At 48.3% G+C, this 23571-nt stretch overlaps 2 protein-coding genes across 4 annotated transcripts in view; one reads left to right on the forward strand and one right to left on the reverse strand.

The window, feature by feature from the left end:
• SMYD1 (SET and MYND domain containing 1) overlaps positions 1 to 8865 on the forward strand; it is a 50628-nt gene extending 41763 nt beyond the window's left edge. For all 3 annotated transcript variants that reach the window (XM_032352705.1, XM_032352706.1, XM_032352708.1), the window contains 4 exons: positions 446 to 538; positions 2852 to 3015; positions 4052 to 4220; positions 5534 to 8865. In XM_032352705.1, the coding sequence (XP_032208596.1) occupies positions 446 to 538; positions 2852 to 3015; positions 4052 to 4220; positions 5534 to 5692 (585 nt within the window). In that variant the 3' untranslated portion in view covers positions 5693 to 8865. The remainder of the gene's footprint in view (positions 1 to 445; positions 539 to 2851; positions 3016 to 4051; positions 4221 to 5533) is intronic.
• A 7950-nt stretch (positions 8866 to 16815) lies between these two features.
• Positions 16816 to 21938, reverse strand: FABP1 (fatty acid binding protein 1). Its single transcript, XM_032352713.1, has 5 exons — positions 21723 to 21938; positions 19965 to 20137; positions 18446 to 18538; positions 17953 to 18025; positions 16816 to 16940 (listed from the first exon to the last, which is right to left on the reverse strand). The coding sequence occupies exons 1-4, from the start codon at positions 21787 to 21789 to the stop codon at positions 17975 to 17977; spliced, it is 384 nt and encodes a 127-aa protein (XP_032208604.1). The 5' UTR covers positions 21790 to 21938; the 3' UTR covers positions 16816 to 16940; positions 17953 to 17974.
• Between the last annotated feature and the right edge of the window lie 1633 nt (positions 21939 to 23571).

Below are 23571 nucleotides of genomic sequence, written 5' to 3' on the forward strand. Positions count from 1 at the left end.
TGTGCTGGTCAGTATGTAAATCGGTGAGTTGAGCAAAGACTAAAATGCAAGGGCATATGTGGTTGACTTGAAGTGATGAGGAACAATGGGAAATATTCAGGTGATAGGCTAAAAATCCAAAATGCCAGAGAAAATACCACAGAGTTCAAGGTCCAATTCGGCCCTGGGGTCCAAAAACCCAGGCGAAGAGTGCAAGATGGGGAACAACTGGCTGCCAGCAAGGCTCTGGGGCTTGGTCAGTGGAAAGTGTCCCTTAGTCAGAAGCTTGATGAGGGAGCCTCAAAAGCTGTAGGGATCTGGAGCTTCCTGTATGGAAGTGAAGCATTCAGAATGAGGAAGGCCTCCATCTTGCACGACACTGAATGTCAAAGATGGCGACTCTGCAGAGATGCAATGGGTTGCTTCGTGAAGGGGGGTTCTAACTCATCGTCCGTCTCTTTCCCAGCCGTCTCAGGAGGTGGTAAAGGAGATGATACAATTCTCCAAGGATACCCTGGAAAAAATTGACAAGGCTCGCTCTGAGGGTCTGTACCATGAGGTAAGAATTCGTTTTTATAGGGATGGGATGGGGAAGAGAGCAAAAAGTTTCTTTGGTAAGCGGGGCGGGGGGGTGGGGGGAGATGGAGTGGGGTGGAGATGGGGAGACTACCAAGCAGGTTGTTTTTCTGGAGGACGCCCCTTGGTTCGGACTGTGACTTTTCTTGTCTTCAGAGCCTCCTCGAGGTATGTTGTCAGGGACTGTTCAGCCTACTGAAACTGGGTCTGGGGAGAGCACAGGCAGCCTGACAAATGTCCCTGGGGGATCTGTGATAGCTCAGGTTGGCATCAGAGGTGGAGGAATGGAGTGGCAGTGGCTTGCTTGCTTTTTCATAATTGAATGCATGTCCTGGCTACAGTTTTCAGTCTCTACTGAGTATTCAGTCCTGGCTCTCAAAGAAGCAGACTTACTAACTGTCGGTGCACTAGAATCATGGAAAAGTCCTGATACGCAGACACCAACCCAGGACAATTTTATCAAAATCTCTTGGGGTGGAACCCAGACATCAGGATTTTTCAAGCTCTCAAGTGATCTCAACAGTCACCCAAAGTTGAGACAAACTACCCCCCAACCCCCCTCCCAAGTAAACACTGACCTGCATTTCATCAAAGTCACCTGTGCAGCCTGCTGGAAATGCACAGTCCTGTGTCCCACCCCCTCTGATTCATCCAGTCTGCAACAGACTGCGAATCAGTATTTCGTTTCCAAGCTTTTTGAACATCTCGGGCATGTAGCTGGGCTTGGAAACCACTAAGGGGTGGCAGTGTGAGAGATGAGTGTGTGTTCACTTCTGTCTGCTTGTCCTTTATCTTCGTCCTCCTCGTTTACTCATTCATTGCACATTTAAAAAAAAGATTTTGTTTGTTTATTTGACAGACAGAGATCACAAGTAGGCAGAGAGGCAGGCCGGGGGTTGTGGGGGAGAGCAGGCTCCATGCTGAGCGGAGAGCCCAATACGGGGCTCGATCCCAGGACCCTGAGATCACGACCTTAGCCGAAGGCAGAGGCTTTAACCCACTGAGCCACCCAGGTGCCCCATCATTGCACATTTTTGAGCCCTTAGTGGGGTGACCAACACAGACCTGCTCCTTGCTTCCCAGGAGTTCTGTCGGGTGGGGAGATGGTCACATCAATGGGTGTTTTTGTACAATGTGGAAACCCTGTGTCGGAGGCCTGACCTAGGGGCTGGAGCAACCAGGAGGACTGCGGTGGTTCCCTCTCTTCTTCCTTGCAAACTAAGCAGGGCCAGGTGGAGGACTGGACACTGGCCCCATGGGTTGAAGAGGATTGTCTTCGAGATGAATGGATTGTAGGCCCACATTTTGTCACACCCCGACTCCGTTGCCTCATGGGACTGGGAGAATCTCAGAGCAAGTTTAGCTTCTGCTCATTTGAAATGGAAGAAATCACGTGGCATTTCTCTCATGACAGTGGCAAGGCAAGAAGAGAACAATGAGCAACTAAAATCCAGAGACTATCTGACTTTGTAGGGTCAGCCTAAGCCTGTGTAGACACATGAGTCAGGCAGGAAAGCTTGACTCTGAGCTGACTGGTGTCAGGCCTGTCTTATTCCTCACCAGAACCAATGCAACACCCTCCTGGTGGGTCTTCTGGCCTCCTGGGAGCCTCTCTGCCAGTTCATGTGGTACACTTTCCTCAGAGAATGATTGTCCAACCTCACTGTGCATAAGGACCACCCAGGGGCTTGTACAAACTACGGATGCCTGGGACCACCCCCGACCCAGTCTCCACACAGCCCCAGATATTTGGTTTCACTTGGTCTGGGGTAGGGCCCACACACCACGCTGTTTTTAAAAAGGTCTGCAGGTAATTCCGGAGCCCAGCCAGGGTGGAGAATCACAGGAATGGTTGTTAAGATAAAGCATAACTGCTTAGTTTGAATTTTTGCTCCATGTTTTACTACCTGTGTGCCTTTGGCCAAGTACTTACCCTCTCTGTGCTTCAGTTTCCTTATCTGGCAAAATGGGACTATTAGTAGTAACTATGTCATTGTACTGTTGTGAGAATCAGTCAATCAGTCTATCAGTCTCTCCCTTTCATAACTCTCTGCTCCCTACTGATCATGAGAACACCTCTCTTTGCCTGTTGCCATGTCAGCCACATCTCCCGTGGTTACCCTCCTCATCCCCACTCGTAGCAAAATTGGACCATTTTGTTATTCAGATCACAAACTTGGGATTTTCCACCCCTGTCTGCAATGTCCTGAGCCTTAAAAGAAGGGGTGTCCAGGGTTATGGTGACGCTCCCCTGCGTGAGGGCAGTGGTAATGGACGGGGCCTGTGTCTCCTCCAGGTTGTGAAATTATGCCGGGAGTGCCTGCAGAAGCAGGAGCCAGTGTTTGCCGACACCAACCTCTACACGCTGCGGATGCTGAGCACTGTTTCCGAGGTCCTCTCCTACCTCCAGGCCTTCGAGGAGGCCTCCTTCTATGCCAGGAGGATGGTGGATGGCTATATGTAGGTAGCAGTGCTGGGTCTCAGAAAGTACCCTGGAATGTGTCTGTTTCAGGGATGGCAAATAGACAGCAAATGTGTTGCTTCTTCCCCTTCCTGTAACTCACCCAGGCATCAGTAATCGATTGTGGTTCTCTCTATCTTTACGACTGAGCATTTTTACCGCAGTACTTTGAGTAGTAATAACCAGATCTTTAGGTCTGGTACCTGCGATGAAACCTATCTGTCATCTCTGGTCTTTCCCACATCCTCCAGCTCATCTATCACTTGGGCAGCGGCTTCTGCTTTTGGTTTTCTTAAGGCTAAGTCCCACTTAATTTAAGTGCTCAGAAAGGTTTGTCTCTCCAGCAGTCAGCATAGGCAACCTTTCTTTTATTAATGAATGAATGAATGAATGAGTGAAAGAATGAATAGAAGAGGTGTTAGCCAAGCCTGCTTTCACATTATAAAATGCAGAGCCCCTGCCTTCTCTCTGCCAATGTCTTCTCTTGCCTTCCATGTCCACATTGGCATGTGACTTTGTATCTTTGGCCAAATGAGTAAGTTGGCACAAGCAGGTTCCCTTTTTTTTGCGAGAATGTTATTCATAGACAAAAGCCAGGAAAATGGTGCAATATGCTAAAAGAAAACTATTAGGAGGGTGCCAAGGAGGTGAGAATACAGTTCTGTCCCAAGAAGGACATTCAAGTTCTTTTTATTCCCCTGAACTTCCACTTTCCAGGAAGAGGGCTGGGGTGTCCCCGAGAGCTCCCCTCTTCCTGTTTTCCCGTGCGGAGTCCTGACTCTTTTGCCCATGAGGACTTGGCTTCATGACCCACGGCAGAGTCTCAGTTCCCACAGCCTCACCGTACGGGGTGTTTGGTAACTTCTCCCCTTCTCTGTGGCTCAGTCCCTGCTCCATGGGCTGCAGATGCCTCCCGGTGCTGGGGGGAGAGCAGATGGACCAAGTCAATGAGGGTACTTGGTAAGCTGTCAGATGCTGTGCAGAGGTAAGGAAGATTGGGATTATCTGTGCCAATTATTTGCTGTGTCCCCACAGGAAGCTCTACCACCCCAATAATGCCCAACTGGGGATGGCTGTGATGCGGGCAGGGCTGACCAACTGGCATGCTGGTAACATCGAGGTAGGGCACGGGATGATCTGCAAAGCCTACGCCATTCTCCTGGTGACCCACGGACCCTCCCACCCAATCACCAAGGACCTAGAGGCAAGTAGCATGTCCGGATTGGGCCTCCTTTTCTGGTCCGAGCTCTCTCTACAGATGGGAGCTGGGTTCTAGACTCTGCTTTTTGGAAAGTCCATAGATTGCCCACTGGAGCAGAAGGAAATTCAGAAATGCTTTAGACCACTTGCCTTGTTTTACATCTGAGCAAACTGAAGCTCCCGGAAGGGCCTAGCCTGGCCATGGTCCCATGGTGAGTGGATGGCAAAGTTGAGGTTCGAAGCCAGAGATGCACCAAGCGTGGACGGAGAAAGCCCACCCAGCAGTGTGCGTGCACCCACGTACCTTGCAAGATGTGCTGTGCAGAGTGCAGCAGGGGAGCGCAGGCTCTGGAGTCAGACTGCTGGGATTAAACTCCAGCTTCACCCCTTTCCGGCTGTGTGAGCGCAGACATGGAATGTGTGCGCCTCAGTCTCCTCAGCAGTAAAATGGACAAAAGGGTAGGAGTATGATAAGGGTTCTGTGCGTTAATGTGTGAAAAGCACTCAGAACAGTGCTGAGCAAGTGGCATGCTCGTAATAATTGCTGTTTTCCTTTGTGCTTTGAAGGGCTGGTTTGTTGGAGGGTGACGGAGTTCAAAGGACTGTCCTCAGTCAGTACAGTACAGGGAAAGAGGATAGATTTTGGTGTCATAAAATGTCTGAGAAGACTAACTTTATGCCTGGTATACTAAGCTTGACTGCTGTATCCTCAGCCCCTCAGTGATGCCTGAGAAATAGTGCTTGAATAGAAATGTGGGAGCCTGGGGCTTTTCTGTATGTCACATACTATATACTCTTCCTGGTCCACTGTGAAGTATGAAGGAATCTCACCTACTTTATGTATGAGGAAACTGAACCCTGAAGGGATTGTCACTTGCCTAAGGTCCCAGAATGTTAGTGGGGACCTGTGTGCAGGATCCAGGGTTCAAATCTAGGTCCCCTCTGGTCCGTCCCTGCAAACAAGCATTCTTTGCCAAGAACATTCCCTCAAGCGACTCTCTCAGGCGTCTGACTCCCTCTTCCTAACAAACCAAGCCCACTCCCAGGACATTAAGCCCCCAGAGGATGAGTGAGTATGTGTGTGTGTGTGTGTGTGTATGTGTCTGTGTCTGTGTCAGTGTGTATGACTGTATGTGTCTGTATGTGAGTATGTTTGAGTGTGTGTGAGTGTGTCCTCTGAGCGCGTGCAGCTGAATCTCAGTGACTGGGAGTCATTTACTCTGTTGTCTGCCCTTTACAAAAGGACCAAGGTAGGTCAGAAGCCAGTATGTCCCTATGGCCTGTTGTCACTGTATGTGGCATATCTGTGTCCCACAGGCCATGCGGGTGCAGACGGAAATGGAGCTGCGCATGTTCCGGCAGAACGAGTTCATGTACCACAAGATGCGCGAGGCTGCGCTGAACAACCAGCCCATGCAGGTCATGGCCGAGCCGAGCAGTGAGCCAACCCCGGCTCTGTTCCATAAGAAGCAATGAGGCCATCTGGTGGGGGCGGGCTCCATGCCTGGGGAACTGGGGAGACATTCTGGAGGGAGTGGGTTTCTGGGAAGACCCTTGATGAGGATGTTCACTCTTGTTGCTGTGGGAATGTACTGTCCTGTGTTCCTCAGGTCAGTTTGGTTCATTAAACTTAGTTCAGTTCAGCTGAACCCTATCCCAGCCCTGCCTAGCCCAGCTTATCCTACCAATATTTATTGGGTGGAAGGCCCTAGGGATAAAGAAGCTTCAAGTGTAGCTGGGGAAGTGAAATGTAAACAGCTAAAGCAAAGTGTAATAAATGCAGTGGTAAACCGTATGGGGGGCGCAGTGGAGGGCATATGTCTGGTATGTGGGAGTGTGTGTATGCATTGGGAAGGGCATCATGGAGGAGGTGACATTTGAGGTGAGAGTGGCAGGGGCCTGGAGCCTCAGGAGGCTGCTCACTGATCTGCATTATCTCTGGGGCTGCTGGTCTCATTCAGGGTCTGGATTACTCAGGTCTTATCCGACGAGGATGGGTGACATCGGGCTTCCTCAGGTTAGCATGGAACTATGAAGAAGGGGCCATGTTTGGACCATTTAGGTTCTACTTGGAGAATCAAAACCTCTTAGTAAATATGAGAATGAGGTGAATATGCAGAAAGAGGTGTGCCTTTGCCTTAGCCACTGGAGGCCTCAGTTTAAGGTCTGGATTGCAAGTAATATTCGGAAACTATTTCTAAAATACCCAGAAAATGTCTCTTTCCCTCACCTTCACTGCCAAGCTTTGATTCCCTGTGATGTGGGTGCCACTTGGACAATATCTGAGATCTTTCTGGCCATTGGCCAAGTAGGATTGAAGTTGTAGCAGGATGAAGCTGAGGGAGAAATTTGTGCGATGGGTCTTGGGTTCAGCAGAATTGGTTTTGGGGAGTTTTATTTGCTTACATGTGCCTGGATGGTCTTTTCCAGCTTAGACATCATCATAGGCCCTCAGTAAATTTCTGTTCTTAGTAAGGAATAATTGTGATTTCCCTTGCTTAATTTCTTTCACTGCCCATGCCCTGGGATCTCTGCTCTCTCACCAGGAAGAGTGTCTAATCCAGACTCTGCACGCCTAGGTTAGGATCTCCTTGGTGATGTGACCCACTTGCCATCATGTCCCGAGAGGTTGCTTTGGTTTCCACCCAAGAGTGAGGGTCTTGGAATCAGCCAATCTAGTTGTCCTGTTATCTTCTGGAGTTCTAGAATTCTCACCAATGTTTTAGGGGAATCCTGGAGCAAAGCTGTCCATTAGGGGGTATCACCAAGTCTTCCAAACCATGACCCCAGAGCTCTAGCTACCATCTTGAAGTGATCCCACCAAGCCCCATATTTGTCACCTCTGCCTCAAATGTTAGTTCCTCCATCTCCCACTTCATCCTCAGAACCACCTCCTGCCTCCCTCTTAACCTCTCCAATGGCTCTTCAAATATGCCAAAAACTGGTCCAAAGCTCTGTGAGTGTGCTACCTCTTTGCAGAATACTCATGCCTGGCATTCCGCTGTTCTTCAAGGTTATCCCCTTCTCTAGAAGCTTTCACAGGAAGACTGGCAGTCTTCCAAGCCTTCATTCTAATAGGCCTAGAGATGGCACCAGCATTCTCCCAGGAACCCAGAGCACATTCAAATGATCACTCTCCTGCCTTCCTGTAAAACCGCCCTCCAAGCCTCTTCTCTTCTTTGTCACCATCCTCTGTGTACCTCTCTGAACACAAGCACTTCTCCACACTCCTTGCCAACCTCAGCTGGCCTTTGGGTGCAGCCTGGAAGTGTTTCATGTGCCCCTCATTGGCTCTCTCTCCCTTTTGCCCAGTAACTATTTCAGCCCTTCACCTCTGCCGTCTAGTCTTGTGCTTTCAGCAGAAGCTCATCTCCTGCTTCGTAGAGAAACAGAGGTCTCTGATTGGACGCCCTCAGTTCTCTTCCCACATTCATGCACATCTTGTCTGTCTTGACCTTCTTTCCCTCTTTCTCATGTCAGTGGAATGGGAGCCCCTCTCCTCGCACAAAACTAACTTTCCACCTGTGTCCTGGACTCCTCTGATGTCCTCGGGCCTTGCTTCACCTGTATTTCCCTCTCCACCCTGGATCCAGGATGTTCCTCCATCCACTGCCTTCCTCATAAACAAACATGCTGAGGATTCTTGGATCATAATCTTCACAGCTGAGTATGTTTTTTAAAGGACTTGTCTCTCATAGTTATTATCTGCCTTTCTTCACTTTCCATTTCTTCCTGAACCCCCTGCAGGCTGGCTTCCTGAACTCCACTAATATGGCTCATACAAGGTCACCTCTGGCCGGGTAGCTTCTCGTCCGTATTTGGCTTCCCTGCATCAGGTGACACTCCCAACCCTTGATTTCTGGGTATCATTTCCTTGTGATGATCCTCTGATGTCCGTGGTTTCTCCATCTTCTTCCCTAACCCTGTTTCTCTGCCTGCCGCCGATACATTGGCGTTTCCTGGGGTTGGGTTTATTCTTTCTGGTCACTCTTGGATCGTCCTTATCTCACTCTGCACACACTCCCTGCATGAGCCCGGCTAGGCCCTTTGTTGAATCACTACCTTGAGGCTGATGTTCTTAATTCTCTATTCCCAGGCCTTGCTCAGGAGCTCCAGCCCCACATGCTCTCTCGAATGTTCTCCAGGCACATCACACTTGGCACATCCAAACTGAAACTCTTTCTCTTTCCCTTGTCCCCTCTCCCACATCTGTCCTTCAACACCCGGCCAGGAACACCCGACTTCTGTTCTAGTCTCTCACTTCCATTGCATCCTAGACACCAATCCGACCTGCTCACTCCTGGGTCCCTGAGTGACTCGTGTTCTCCTGGGTCTCTCTTTGAGTTTTGAAACATTCTATCTAAAATATCTCTGACCTGCCAACTCCAGTTCGTCTTTCAACATCCAGTTAGGAAATCACCCCTTCAGTGAAGCCTTTCGCCAAGGCCTTAGCTTTTGCTGGCTGCCTGTCTGAGTCTCCGATATCACCTTCAAACCCCCCACCAGAACATTCTCCTCATGGCATCACAGTTGCCTTTTTACTTATCTGCCTCCTCCATCAGATTGTGAACAGAAGCCGTGTCCCTTTAATTTTTTCCTCTCCCCAGAACCTAGTCTGGGTCCTGGAATATAGTAGGTGCTCAGTTAATGTGTGTTGAGTGAATGAATAAGTGAATGAACTTGCTTATTTCAGAGCAGAAGAAACATAAAACTGCATATTTTGAGTTTTTATGTTGTAGCAGTCAACAAAGGCCATTAAATCATCTGTATTTCCAAGCAAATGTGTGTGGCTTCTTTCTTTGTGACAGTCTATTTAGAGCAGTGCTGTCGAATAGAACTTTCTGTGATGATGAAAATATATTGTGTCCGTGTCATCAAATATAGTACCCACTCACAACATGTGACTAAGCTCTTGAAATGTATCTAGTGTAAGTGAGGAACTGAATTTTAAATTATACTTCATTTCAGTTTAAATAGACAATGTGGCTACTGGCTGCTGTAATAGACAATGCAGTTTTAGAGAATAACGTACTTTTAAGATTATGGACGCTGAGACCAGTGACGTTCCTATGTCAGCTCTCCTGATGTCAGCGGGATGACGACGTAGGACTGGTGATTTCACCCAGGCCTGTTTCCTCATTTCTACCTACCACACGGATTTGCTGTTGTGAAAGCCCTTTGAACAATGCCTGGCCCATCCTAAGTGCTCCAGGGGCACTCCAGCCATGCTTCTGTCGAGGACCCCTCCCCCTGCAGAGAAGGTGAAGGTGGAGGGCAGACAGGAGCAGCAGTGGGCGGCCAGCTCTGGAGAGCCGACTGTGCCCTTCTCTTCCAGACTCCACATTCAGCACCATCCACGTTGATAGCTCGATATTGGCCATGGTGGGAATATTTATACTGGGGGCAATCGGCTTAACTTTAGAAGAACACATGAATTTTGGGGTGTTGTCCATCTATAAAAATGGAGTTTGCTACATGGAAGTAACAGAACGAATAGTTAAAAATGCCATTAAAGAAATCTTTCCTAACCCTGGGGTGAAATCTGCATTCTGAAGCTTGTGCCCCAGGACCATGACTAAACAATCTAGGACCTCTGATTCCTCCCCTTCTGACTAGGCCACCGCTCACTGCACCACCAGTGTGTCGACAGACACCCGTATTTAGGGCCCGATACAGCCACAGCTTGGGCCAATTGCTCAGGGTTTTCTTCTGTAAGGGTGCAGGAGGGAATCAGGAGAGCTGGGGCACACAGCAGAGAGAATGGCGACATATGGGAGGGCAGTCAGAGGTGCGAGCTCCCGGCCCGAGGTGTGCACATGGTAACAGGTGGTAACATCCAGGGCACGAGGATGAACAGCACTTCTGGAAGCTCCCTTGCCCACTCCTGGTCCTGCATTACAAATCACCCAATCCGTTTGCATAAGGCCTCCAGGAGTACGTCATCAGTCTCGGAGAAGCCCCACACACAGCACAACCGGGGGCTGCCACGTGTGGTCAATAATCTGGCATGAACTCGTCCTCCTCGTCAGCACCCCAGCTCAGCTTGGTCTGAGAACAGTCTGGTCCAGGCACAGGACTATGGTTTCCCAGATGTCCTTAGGGGCCTGTGGCCTGTTGTTGTTGTTTTAAGCCACCTCAGTGGCTTAAAATAACACAGATTTATCATCTGACAGTTCTGGAGGTCAGAAGTTCAAAATGGGTCTCACACGGCTAAAATGGAGGTGTCAGCAGAGCTGGTTCCTTCTGGAGACTCTGGAGGAAGAATCTGTTTCTTGCCTGTTCCAGTTTCTAGAAACTTCTTCTAGAATGCCCACACTCCTTGGTCTGTGGGCCCAGTCAGCAGCCTTATCACTTCTCCTCTGATCCTCCTGCCCTCCTCTTTTACTTACCAGGATACTTTGGGCCCACTGGGATGAGCCGGGATAATCTCCCCACCTCAAGGTCTTTACTTTAATGAGTCTTCCCTCCCTTGCATCACATTGCAGCCACGTGCAATTTGCCTGCTTCCTCTTCCTCATTCACCAAGACAGGGGTTGTAGGTGCTCCCTAAGTGAACCTCAGTCCTGTCTCACCGCCTTCCTCTGCCTGCCTGTCCCAGGCAGGTGTGGTGTGTGTGGAATCCCGCTAGAGACCAGGCACCTTCCTGGGTATGGCAGAGAGCCGGGGGCGGTGCAGGGACCTGTAACTTGAAGCATCAGAGAGCGTTCCAGATGTGTGGTTTGTGTCCTTCTGCGGCATTCGCATTTAGCCTCATAGGCTGGTTCTTCGTCCTTAGGCACCATCTGGCATGTCAGGGTGTGTTTCTTGTGGGAAATTTTGTCTTGCTCACAATGGTAGGTGTTCAGGCCCTTCATACTGCTCATGGCTGAACTCATCATTTCCCTCCAAACCTCCACCAGCATCCACCTAGTTCCCCAAGATCTGGGCTATTATTATTACTTTTTAGATTATTTATTCATTTCACAGACAGAGAGCACAGTAGGCAGAGAGGCAGGCAGAGATAGGGGGGAAGTAGGCTCCCCGCCGAGCAGAGAGCCCGATTGCGAGGCTCGATCCCAGGACCCTGAGATCATGACCCGAGCTGAAGACAGAGCCCAACCCACTGAGCCATTAGGGGCCTCTCTCTCCTTCACCCCCTCTAACGGGCTTCTGAGCCAGTCTCTTCAGCCCAGCATCTCTCCAATTCTGAAAACAGTACCGATTCAGGCTCTAGAGACTCCGCTCTGCACAGGTCACAGGAGGTTGCTCAGGACAGGCTGGCTGAGGACCCAGCCTGAACCTATGGTGGGGCAGCGTTCCCCGACCCATAATGGGTGTGTTGGCAAATATTTAATAACGGTGTTGAGAAGAGCCCAGATATGTGACACGTGCTGATTTTTATGAAATACATACATACCCTCACCAGGGCCAACACTGAAGCTACCGAGCTGTATGTTAAGTTGGGAGCAGGTTCTAGCTGATTCCTGCATACCTCTGGATGCGACCCAAGCTAGGCAATTGGGCTCTTGGCAGGGCCCTTCTGAATTGGAGGAGGGAGAGTAGAGTCCCTGCTCTTCTCTGGGAACACAGCTCTCAGTGTGTGACCTGGGAGGTGCTGCTAGTGATACTCACTGCTGTTTGGAAAGTTCTGGGAGAACCTAAATGCGTCCAGAGAGAAAAAGGATGGGATAAGAAGAGAGAATGATTGGTAACATTGTTGTAAGACTTTGGACCCACCTGTTCTTTCCACTTCTGAGTCAGTGAACCCCCTCTTCACCCCACCCGACTTTAATTTTAGCCTAAGTAAGTATATATATATTTTTTCTATTTGGGACTGAAGGAGTTCCCACTGTGCTGGTTTGTTTCCGTTTATCTTACATCTCATCTCCACTCATCTCTGCCCTGCTCTGTGCCCAGAAGGCTGATCTCTGCTTTCTTGTTCAGCCCATGGGAGGACCCAGTAGAAGAAGGGAAGACAGGATGGAGAGGTGGCATGTTACTCCCCATAGCAACCTCCCTTTCCTGCCCCCGCTCTGCCTATCCAGGGTTCAGCTCCTGTTGGGTAGCTCTCCAGTGGCTCCAGTGCTCAGTGAATTCAAGTCATGCAGTTCCCCACGTAGTCCCTTCAAGCCTGTGGTTGGTAATGGCTTTCAGTGCTTGCTCGTCCCTGGGTGCCTCACCTACCTTGTGGGCTCCCTTTACTCAAACCACACCTGTGTGAATAGTGCCTCCCTTAAATTCTCATCAGGAGAACCCTTTGAGTGAGGCTTATTTCCTGCTGATACATCCCTGACATATATCCGTCCAATGCGCTTCTTACCTCACAGGCAGTGCCTTGGTTCAACCCCCCACATCTCTCATCTGGGCCATTGCCACAGTCTCTTAATGGAGCCTCTGTATTCAGCCTTGACCCTTCTCATTGGTCCTTGACCCCATGGCCAGAATAATTCTCTACAATGCATTTAGTATTATGTTATTCTTGAAGCTAAAATCTCTTCAGTGATTGCCCACTGTCTCCAGGATCGAGTCCAGACTGCTTACCAGAGTGAAAGAATATTCACGAAAGAGACTCTGTGTCCTCTCTCTGCCTCATCTTTTGCCAAGTCTCCATTTATACCATGCCTCCTGGCCAGGCAAACAGCCTTGAACGCTTTGAGAGTCAGCTAAAATGTCTGGAGCTTGCACCCACTAGGATCACAGCAGGGATCATACTGTTGCCATGATGGATTAGGGATTGATCTCCACCTCCCAGGACCACAAGTCTCCAGGGGAATCATTGTCAGAGCTTAGCACTGCCCAGTCCTGATTTGACTGAATGAGGCCAGGTTGTGTGGAGAAGATACACTTAATTTGATTTCTCCATGTCTACCCCATATTGGCTCCATGAAATCCTAGAAAATCATGGGATAGCCAGTGTGCCTCTAGTATATATAGAAAAAGTACTCTGAAGATTGAATATTGATTAAGTTAGACACTCCCCCCAAATCACTTTCTTTACCCTAACGGGAATTAGTTTTTTAAGAAGAAGATAATTGGAAAAGTCTACATTTGCATGAATATAGATGCCGAAACTGGCTCTTTACAAATTAATGAGCACTTGTAGGTACAGAGTGTGCTCTGTCGTTGGGATGCCCACAGGACAGGTGGAGAGAAGGGAGCAGGGTCAGGAGGGGAGGGGGGTCAAGGCAAAAATAACTGATACCATCAACAGCTGTTTATTCAATTTAAAATTGACTTCAGGCCCAAAGTTCTCTGGGCACCTATACAAAATCCAAATGCAGCATAAAATTAAATTTATTTTTTGGGTATAAATACACAAACAATCCCCTCCAAAAGTAAGAATTGTTCCCAGGAGATCTCAGTTAGGAGGAGGCTTTGGGAATGTTGTCAGATCCCAAGAGACCTGGTTGAAGAGACCCTGTTTCTACTACATCCCTCCCCCTGTGTAGCTTCTCAGCTGCGTGGTCCTTGGAGACCTCTCCTCTCCGTGCCTCCTCATCCGCTCACAGATGCTTCTCTGGGCATAACAGAGTGGCTGCTAATGGTCTGGAGGTCAGAGCCAACTGCAGCTCTCTCAGGAATCCAAGGGGCAGTAATGACATGCCTTTTGGAATGGCACACGCATCATTTTTTTTAAAAGATTTTATTTATTTATTTTTTTGAAAAGATTTTATTTATTTTATTTTTTAAAAGATTTTATTTATTTGTTTATTTTATTTATTTGCACACACACACCCAAGCAGGAAAGTGGCAGGCAGAGGAAGAGGGAGAAGCGGATTCCCTGATGAGTGGGGAGGCTGATCCGGGACTCAATCCCAGGACCCTGGATCTTACCCTGAGCTGAAAGCAGACACTTAATGGACTGAGCCGCCCAGGTGCCCCCATGTGCATCATTTCATCTGTTATTTACCCAAGCCACAGGAGAGGTATTGTGTCGTCCAATTTACAGATGAGAAAACTATGATCCAAAATCAGGGGTTAGTTAACTAGAACCTTGTCTTCCAGCCCACTTTTTTTTTTTTTTTTTTTTTAGAGAGAGAGAGGGAGAGAGCACACAAGTGCTGGAGTGGTGGGCAGGGAGGAGCAAAGGGAGAGGGAGAATCTTACTGCCCTGGACATGGAGCCCAAGGCAAGGGGTGAGGGTGGGGGTCTCAATCTCAGGACCCTGAGATCACAACCTGAGCCAAAACCAGGAGTCTGACACTCAACCAACTGAGCCAATCAGGGGCCCCTAAATCATATACTTCTAAAAAAAAGGTCAGGGCTCATTAAAAAAAATAATTCCACATAATTAGTTCCTTGCAGAAAATTCAATATAAATAATGCAAAAAGTTCTCTTGACTTCCCACACCAAAGACAATGGCTATTATCTGGCGTTCCATCAATTTGTGATCATATACATGCATGTATATTATGAAAATAGATAATTTTGTTTCATATTTTAACAAAATTTACATGATATTGTACAGGTGATACTATTCAGAAACTTGCTTTTTTTTTTTTTAAAGCTTTGTCTAAGAAAGAGTTCTATGACAACACTTAGAGACCTACCTCATACATTAACTCTACCACACGTTATTTCCAAGTATGACTAACCACAATTTATCTAACCTTTTCTTACTCCTGAGCATTTTTTTCCAGTTTTTGGCTATTGTATCCTTTATATGCTTTTTTTTCTTTTTTTGGTATGTGTTTAAACATTTCTCTAGGGAGACAAGACATACAACAATGGTATTGCTAGGTGTTAGAGAATTCACATTGAAAATATTAGTGGGTATTGTTAAATGGTGCGCCACACAGGCTGTAACAATTTTCATCTGTACCACTGATGCAAGAGTCATTCCTCACATCCTTACAAACACTCCCTGTTATCAACTCTTTCACTTTTTGCTAGTTTGATTTGTAAAATGATATCTCATCTTACCTCCCTCCTTCCTGATTACTTTGAGACTCAGCCTACTTCACACTGAGAATTACCCATGAATATGCTCACCCCACATTCCCACTGACTTGCTGGGCTTCTTACTGGTTTTGATATTCTATTAACCTCAGTTACGTAAGTCGCAAATATTTCTCCCACTTTTTTGCTTTTTTTGGAAACTATGTTTATAGTGTCTCTTTTCACGCAAAACTTTATGTTTTTGAGGTAGTAATATGAATGAATCTTTTCCTTCGTGGTTTTTACACCTTTTTAAGAAGGTCTGTATATCGATATGTTTATCTACAGTATCTATTTTTAATATTTTAAAATTTAATATTTTAAATATTTAAATTTAATATTTTTAATACTTTTAAATATTTCCCATTTATTCACTTAGCTCTTTAGTTCATCTGAAATTTATTTTTGTGAATGGTATGTTGTAGTGTGCTATAGGATTTTCCCCCCTGTATCTTCCATCTCTGAATTCTCACTGAAGCTCTGAAACTCTTTCCTTAAGGGTGACTTAGTAGCCCAAATTATGTTCCCCCTTTTTTCCCAAGACCCTGCTCCACACAGGAGGAGGGAAAACTTATGGTAGATACATGGATAGTGCAAGGCAGGAAGAATTTCATCCAATAGACCTGTGCTGATAAATGCCAGAGAGAGGGAAAGAGCACTTTCAGCGGTACAATTTAGGATGCCTTCTTGAAGGAGGTGGCAGTTAAATTGCTAGGGGAATGAGAAGTTGTTTAGTTTGATTGGAATGCATATTACAGGAAAGGGTTGCAGGCTATAATCACGCAAGGGTCAGCAACCTACAGTGCCTGGGTCAGTTCCAGTTGCCACCTGTTTCTATAAGGTGTGCGAGCTTAGAATGGTATCCAGTGTTTAAATGGTTGAAAAAAAAAAAAGAAGAAACTGTTTTATGACATATGAAAATGACATGAAATTCAAATGTCAGTGTCCATAAATAAAGTTTTGTTGAAACACAGCCATGCCCATTGGTATATTGCCTGTGGCTGCTTTGTGCTCTAAAAGCAGAACTGGGGAGTTGAGACAGAGACTGGATGGCCCACAACACTGAAAATATTTACTCTCTGGCTTTTTATAGCAGAATTGTCCCAACCTCTGTTAGAGAGACCTGAAGGTTTAGGAGTCTGACTGTTATGTGCTAGGGAATATTGTAGGAAGCATTCTGATCAGTGTTGTTTTACGGAAGACGGCTGTTCGTGGAGATTGGTAGATGAGAGAGAGGGGGGCATCCAGCTCCTTGCCTGTATGGCTGACCGGGAAAGGTCATTCCAGGGTGGCTTCACAAATGCAGCCACATCTCATGTTTCTTGTATGATCACCTGAGTGCGCAGCCTGGGGTCTGCTTTCAGGGTGAGGATCACCCTTCGGACCTGACCCAGCAGGATAGAACATACAGATCATCAAGATTTAAAAAAATATAGGTGACCAGGGGGCACCTGGGTGGCTTAGACTGTTAAGTGTCTGCCTTTGGTTCAGGTCATGATCCCATGGTCCTTGGATAGAGCCCCCCTCTTCTCCCTCTCCATCTGCCTGCTGCTCTGCCTACTTGTGCTCTCTCTTTCTCTTTGTCAAATAAATAATAAAAAATAAAATAATATCCATATAGGTGATCAGGGCCCATTGATACCAATAGCACCAACATTGACAAGCCATCAAGAAGAAAAGATTTTTTTTTTTAAAACAAAGTTCGCTTTATTACATTAATTTTACACAGTAAAAGAATATGAAGTGCAGACTTGTTTAAATTCTCTTGCTGACTCTCTTGAAGACAATGTCACCCAATGTCATGGTCTGAAAGTAAAAAAAAAAAAAAAAATCATGAAATGTTCATCCGATGTTCAGTTGTACAAGGTAATGAAGGCTACAAAATCATCCCAAATATGCCAGCATGTGAAACAACCCAAAGATTTCTCTGTTTTCTGTTAGATCAGAGGAAGGGCAGGTGATCTTTTCTAAAATCCCATGCCAGGTCTTTTCCACTTCACTTCCTCCTATGAAGAACTGTCCTGCCTTTTAGTGAATGCCTTTCTATATCGATGGCTGTGAAAGCTAGACCGTCCAAATGAGTCCAGTTCAATCCAATTTCTCGAAGTTTCATTGAGTGCCTACTTTGTACCAAAGGAGTCCTTTAGCTTCAACAGCAATGGAACGGAATGAAAATATCTAGGTTTGAACCCTGGTTCTATAGCTCATTAGCCGGATGGCCTTGGACAGGTCAACCTATTAAATCCCTCATCTTGCCTCCCTCACAGCTGAGGGGAAGATTAGGGGAGCTATCAAAAGCATATCCAAACAGACAAAAAGCCTATCAAAGGACTTTGGCCGGACTAAGACCAGGACAGGCTCGTTTCCCTCCACCCTGCTGGTACCTCCTTCCTGCTGTGCTCTGAATGTGCCTGGCAGGGGTGGGGAGAGCATGTTTCCTTGCTGACCTTCACACTCCCCCACTTGAACAAGGAGTGGTGTGACAGACCCCTGGGTAGCGTTCTGCCTTCTGTTACTCCCCAAAGCACTTTCTGGGGGGCAAAAAGGATCCAGAGGACCCTCCTCTTCTGCTAGAGAAACACTGTGCTATTCACCCCCAAATCAGGGACAGGATGTGGCCGACTCCCAGGCACCAAGGAGGATTGCCCATCTGGAGAGTGCCCCTCATAAGCTGCCGTAAAATTGCTCTGAATATGATTCTCCTTGTAAAAGCCCGTGAGCAAGTCTTACGGCTCCATCGTGGTGGAGACTGAGAAAGGTGGGTCATGCTGGTGGCTCTGAAGGACCCTGTCTCTCCCTGTACCAAGCACCCACTTACCCATCCCATGTGGGATGTTTGTTTAAATTCTCTTGCTGACTCTCTTGAAGACAATGTCACCCAATGTCATGGTCTGAAAGTAAAAAAAAAAAAAAAAAAAAAATCATAAAATGATTTTTATGATCATAAAACAGGGGGGAGGCTAGCCCGCATCCACTCCAAGATGGTCCCAAGTATATGAGCCCACACCATCTCTAACGGGAGTGGCTCCCTGTAGGACTGGGCAGCACACAGCTGTGGATGACAGCCCTCGCTCAGAGGAGCCCTCGTTCTGTCATTTCCTGGCTCTTCGTTGCCTCAGTTTCCCCCCTTAGAAAAGTCAGGGTGTTGGGAAGATAGAGATCGTGTGTGTCAACTGCCTAGTACATCATGGGTCCTCAGTAAGTGGTAGCCAAGGTCGAGCACAGGAAAGGTGCTGGGAGAGCTGCACCTCACCCTGACTTCTCCCTTCCCCTCAAGCATGGGGAGCCACCAGCTCAGAGTGCCAACTCACGTTGGTGATCACGTCGCCATTGAGTTCGGTCACGGACTTGATGCCTTTGAAGGTTGTCACCAGTTTATTGTCACCTTCCATCTGGACCACCGCCTGCAGGGGAGAGAAGAGATGAGCTGTGAGGAAAGTCTGGGGAGGGAGCAGGACTCTTGCCTGTAACATGGACTCCCCCCTCCCCCCCAGGTCCTGGCTGACAACAGCCAAGCCACTTACGTCCCCCAGTCCTCTGGATTAAAGACAGGAGGTGCATTTGGGTGGCTCAGTGGGTTAAAGCCTCTGCCTTTGGCTCAGGTCATGATCCCAGGGTCTTGGGATCAAGCCCAGCATCGGGATCTCTGCTCTGCAGGGAGCCTGCTTCCTCCTCCCTCTCTCTCTGCCTGCCTCTCTGCCTACTTGTGATCTCTATCTGCCAAATAAAATAAATAAAATATTTTAAAAAATAAAGTAAAAGCTAAAGAAAATGCCAGGGCTCCTTTGATCAAACTTTTAATTTATGGTACGTGAACTAGAAATGAGTGTAGGACACCTAAGTGGTCTCAAATGCAGGCACTAAGATAAAACTGGAAAAATCCCAATTCTCCAAACTGATGGACAGAGGGAATAGCAAAATTCCAAACACTAGCTGGTTGGGAGAACACCTATCTAGCTGTGGTATGTGTTCCTTCCGGCACATTTTATTGCGTATTGTGGTCTCCTTTTCGAGCTTTATGCATCCAGGAAGAGACAGCAGAAACCCAGCAGGAAACAGAAGAACCTGGACAAGGTTAAGAATGTACCTCCAAGATGGACAACTGGAAAAGGCCTGTGGTAAAACCCACAATGGCCTGCCCCTTCCTACAGGCATATCAAGAGAATTTCCCTCCTAAAGTTTATCACACATTTCCTGGCTTGTAATGTCATATCTAGGGAAGGAGAAATAAAAGTCTGTCAGTAGAGGTAAAAAGACCAACACGCTGAGGCCAAGGCACAAAGTTGTCGAGAGTGGGAGGGGTGAAGACAGCTGCTCTGTGGTATTGGCTGTACTAGGCGTGTGGAGTTTCCCAGGGAGGAGAAGAAGTCTCTAGTGGGCACCCCACTGCCTCTGATCTCTCTGCCTTCATCTTCTGGCCATTTCCACAGTGCCCTCACCCCAGCTCTCAGGGCACACCCTGAGCCACAGCCCAGCAGAGTGATGCTGCCCTGCCCACTGCCTTCTGTCAGGGAGGGAAGGCTATGGTATTCTGGTGTTCTTGGTGTTGCCAGTACCTCCTCCAGGAATTCTCTGCCCATGACCAGAAAGTGTAGGCTCAGCAAGGCTGGTTTACTTTGGGCTCAAGGATGACATCGCAACAAGAAGGGCATCCCTGGAGCTTCGTTCCTGAAGCTATTCGGTCTTTCTGGCTCCCACCGCAGAAGTGGAGCCACAGATAAGGTATCCGTGGTGGGAACTGTGAGGTGGGAGCCTGGCAGGATGAATCCCTAGGACCAGGTTCAGGGAAAGTTCCAGAAGCAGAGAGTGGTGTGAGGGGGCACCTCCTACCTTGACCTTCTCCCCAGTCATGGTCTCCAGCTCACACTCTTCCCCCAAGGTGAACTCATTTTGGATCACTTTGGGCCCCGTGGTGATGGTGAGCTTGAAGTGCTTCCCGTTCTGCACAATTTCTGACACCCCTTTGATGTCTTTCCCCTTCTGGATGAGTTCGTCAGGCAGACCTGGTGGAAATCATTTGAGGTTCAGAGATGACCAGAGGTGGGAGCTGCAGGGCGGCGGTCACAGAGAAACTCTGTGGCGTGGAGTCAGACAGGGAGGGGCCGTGTCTCCCCAGAGGCCAGAGGCCCGGACTGAGTCCTGTGAGCAACATGGGCTTGGGCCTCTGAAAGGAAAGGTCGGTGTCCTGACTTGGCCTGACCTGGCGGTCCACTGTTGGGGGTTATAAAAGAAGACACTCCTGTGTCCTGAGGAACCTTTACTCTAACGAGTGCCCTGGTTCCCGCTCGCTCTTCTATCTCACACCAGACTTTGCTCTGAGTATCAGTGTTTCATTCCACACCCAGAGTGACCACACAGTTTGTGTTCTGGCCAGGTCCCTCCTGAGAGTGAGAGGGGGAGCTATGAATAATATGCCAGGACAACGCAGGCCAGCCAGGACAGCGCCCTGCGATCCTGTGGCCACGGGTCCCCCCTTCGGCCTCTGCTGTCGAGGTGCAGGGGGACTCCCTTGCCCTGGGACAGATCTTTACACCTTTCAGGGCACAGGTATGCTGTTCTACGAAGTGAGGGCCCCATGTGTTGGCAGTGGGGGTAGAGAGTCCTATGGCCTGAGTAAGGGACTCGCAACGGAGGTGGCGTGGCACCCTGTAGGAGAAGAGCCTAGCTCTCGGCTAGCCCTGGAGGTCCTCCTCTCTCTGCCTCTGCTGTCTTCCCCACACTCTTCCCCGTTGGCACGCTTCTTTGTCCCACTGCCCCTTTCCTCATAGGATTCCCTCTGCCTGGAGCATGCTCCCTCACCCCATCTCCTAGGGACCGCTTGCCAAGGCCCAGCCGAGGCTCACCTTCACCGTGAGCAAGCCCCCCTTTGTGCCTTCCCATGAGCCCCTCATCCTTCTGCACATGACCCGACGGGGGGTGGCACAGAGGAGTAAAGTGGGGTCTCTGGAACCAGTATCCACTTCGTATCCCAATGCAAATGCTTCCTACCCATGTGACCTTGGTCTGTATTACTTAACCTTTCTAGGCCTCAGCTGTCTTGACTGTGAAATGGGAACGATATTACTATCCAACTCAGAGATTTTTGGTGATGATTCAGTGGGGTATTGTATATTAAGGGCTTTGCACAGTGCCTGGCAGTGAGTCAGGTTAGGAGGTTAGGAAATGTTTTACTGTATCTCTACTTTTTTTCCATCTCTAAACTGTGACTTGGAAATGGGACTCATTTCCAAGTTATCTGTCTCCCTGGTATCCATCCAGCACAGTGAGCAGCATGTGGTTGGCCTGAGTCAACGTTTGTTAGAAGAAGGAATGAATGAATGAATGAACAAATGAATGGATGAATGAATGGGGGAGGGAGGTCACATAGTGAGGGACCAGCAGAGATTGCCTATAGAATGGTCTTGTCCAGTGAGTAATAGCACAAGCTGCAAATGACTACAAAAATCTTATGCATCACATGGCCTCTGGTCTGTGCAAAGCCTGGAACCTTCCTCCCATCCCCGAATCAAGACTCTGATGAGCCACTGACAACAGGGCCAGACCCTCACCACCATGACCCCCACCCTTGGTGCCCAGCCCAGCACTCACCAACGGCCTTCATGAAGGCCTCAAAGTTTTCCTGGCTCTGCAGCTGGTACTTGCCGGAGAAGTTCATGGTGGCGACAAGGCTGGCTCCAAGTGGATTGGCAGCTCTGCTGGCTGGGCTGCCCAGTGTGGTCTGATTTATAGGGGGCTCCTTCCGCTTCGGATGTCGGACATAGGTCAGCCGCTGTCGACTCCTTTACGGCCAGGTTCAAACATTAACTGCTAAGAGCAATGGTCAATGATAAAAAAACAGGATTAGAGCAGAGGTTTGCTCTAATTCAGTAAACATTAGTGGCTGTCCATTAAGTGCAAAGCCCTAAGTTCCTATAGCCTTTAATGTGCCAATCCTCCGTTAAATGTGTGTGTATGTGTATGTGTGCGCATGCGACTGTGTTCCCAGAGATGTGTGCTTATAAATGTATGTGTGTGCCCATATCCATGTGTGTACTTAGATCTAGATACGAAGAAAATTGCCGAAGAATGCTTTTAAACTCAAAACTTCTCCTTATTTACATAACCTTATGATCTCTTCCATCTTTTTTTTTTTTTAAAGATTTTATTTATTTATTTGACAGAGAGAGACACAGCAAGAGAGGGAACACAGCAGAAGGAGTGGGAGAGGGAGAAGCAGACTTCCCAGGGAGCAGGGAGCCTGATGCGGAACTCGATCCCAGGACTCTGGGATATCATGACCTGAGCCAAAGGCAGACACTTAACGACTGAGCCACCCAGGTGCCCCATCTCTTCCTTCTTTATCCTTCTTTACACAAACATAATATTTACAAAGCTGTCATAAGCCCCTGGCGCTCTTTCATATTCTGGGATTCCTCTTGATAATTCCAAGCTCTGCACTGTGAACATCAGTCTCCATTTAAGGGTATCAAACACAGCACTGCTTCCTGAAGGGTAGGTGGGAACCACAGAAACTGGGTGTGCGGAAAGTGAGAAGTATTTTATGAGGCAGAGACGAGGTAGGAGAGAGGAAGCAGGTAGTACCAGCTGGGCCAACAAAACTCATCCAGGGGGTGCCATGCCCCATGTTTGCTTTCTCGCGGCACCCTCTGCCCTTCCCTCCCCTTCTCCACTTGCTCACCTCCTCTAGAAATCCTCTGGGCTCATAGGGCACTTTGTAAATACCCATGTTCCAGATCCTACTGGGGTTATTTCTCTATGTTTTCTTCTTCGTTTCTTCCTTGGTATTCCCAATACGTAGCACCTCGTAGGTGCTCATTATCAAAAGATAATGAGGCCATGGATCTCCTTGTTGAAGGAAAATGAGAAATATGGAAAATTAGGTTGGCACAGCCCCTCTCATCACTGCATCACTGGGGCAGGGCAGTGGGGATCAGGGTGTGTGTGTGTGTGTGTGTGTGTGTGTGTGTGTTTAACCAGGCAAGTGCATAGATGAGACTCCAGCGAACAGGGCTGGCAGTGGGTAAATCTGGGACTGAGCCGGCTACTCTCTTCCCACCTCTGTCCATTCTTTCTCCTTCCTCCGAGGTCCCGTTCTGCCATTCCAGCCCGCACTGGGGTAGACGGTGGGAGATTGGTTCTGTCACCTGGACAGGGCTCTCCGCTGCCAAGGGACCCTGTCTGTCCTTACCGGCAGCACGATCGCCAGGATGACTGCACACTCACTCACTCAGCTGCCAACATTCTGGGTTGCCAGACGTCTGCTCTGGAAGCCCAGCAACTCTCAGGTTCTGGCTGTAAAGGAGTCAGGGGACACATGAGTGTATGAGGGCTCGTCCCAGGGACACTGACCACAGGAAGACAAGCCGGGGGAGCACAGCGCTAACACAAAAGTGTATCGGTCCGCAGGAGAGCCATGCTCTTTATCTCCAACTCCCTC

This window comes from Mustela erminea, chromosome 7, assembly GCF_009829155.1.
Source record: "Mustela erminea isolate mMusErm1 chromosome 7, mMusErm1.Pri, whole genome shotgun sequence".
Lineage (NCBI taxonomy): Eukaryota > Metazoa > Chordata > Mammalia > Carnivora > Mustelidae > Mustela > Mustela erminea.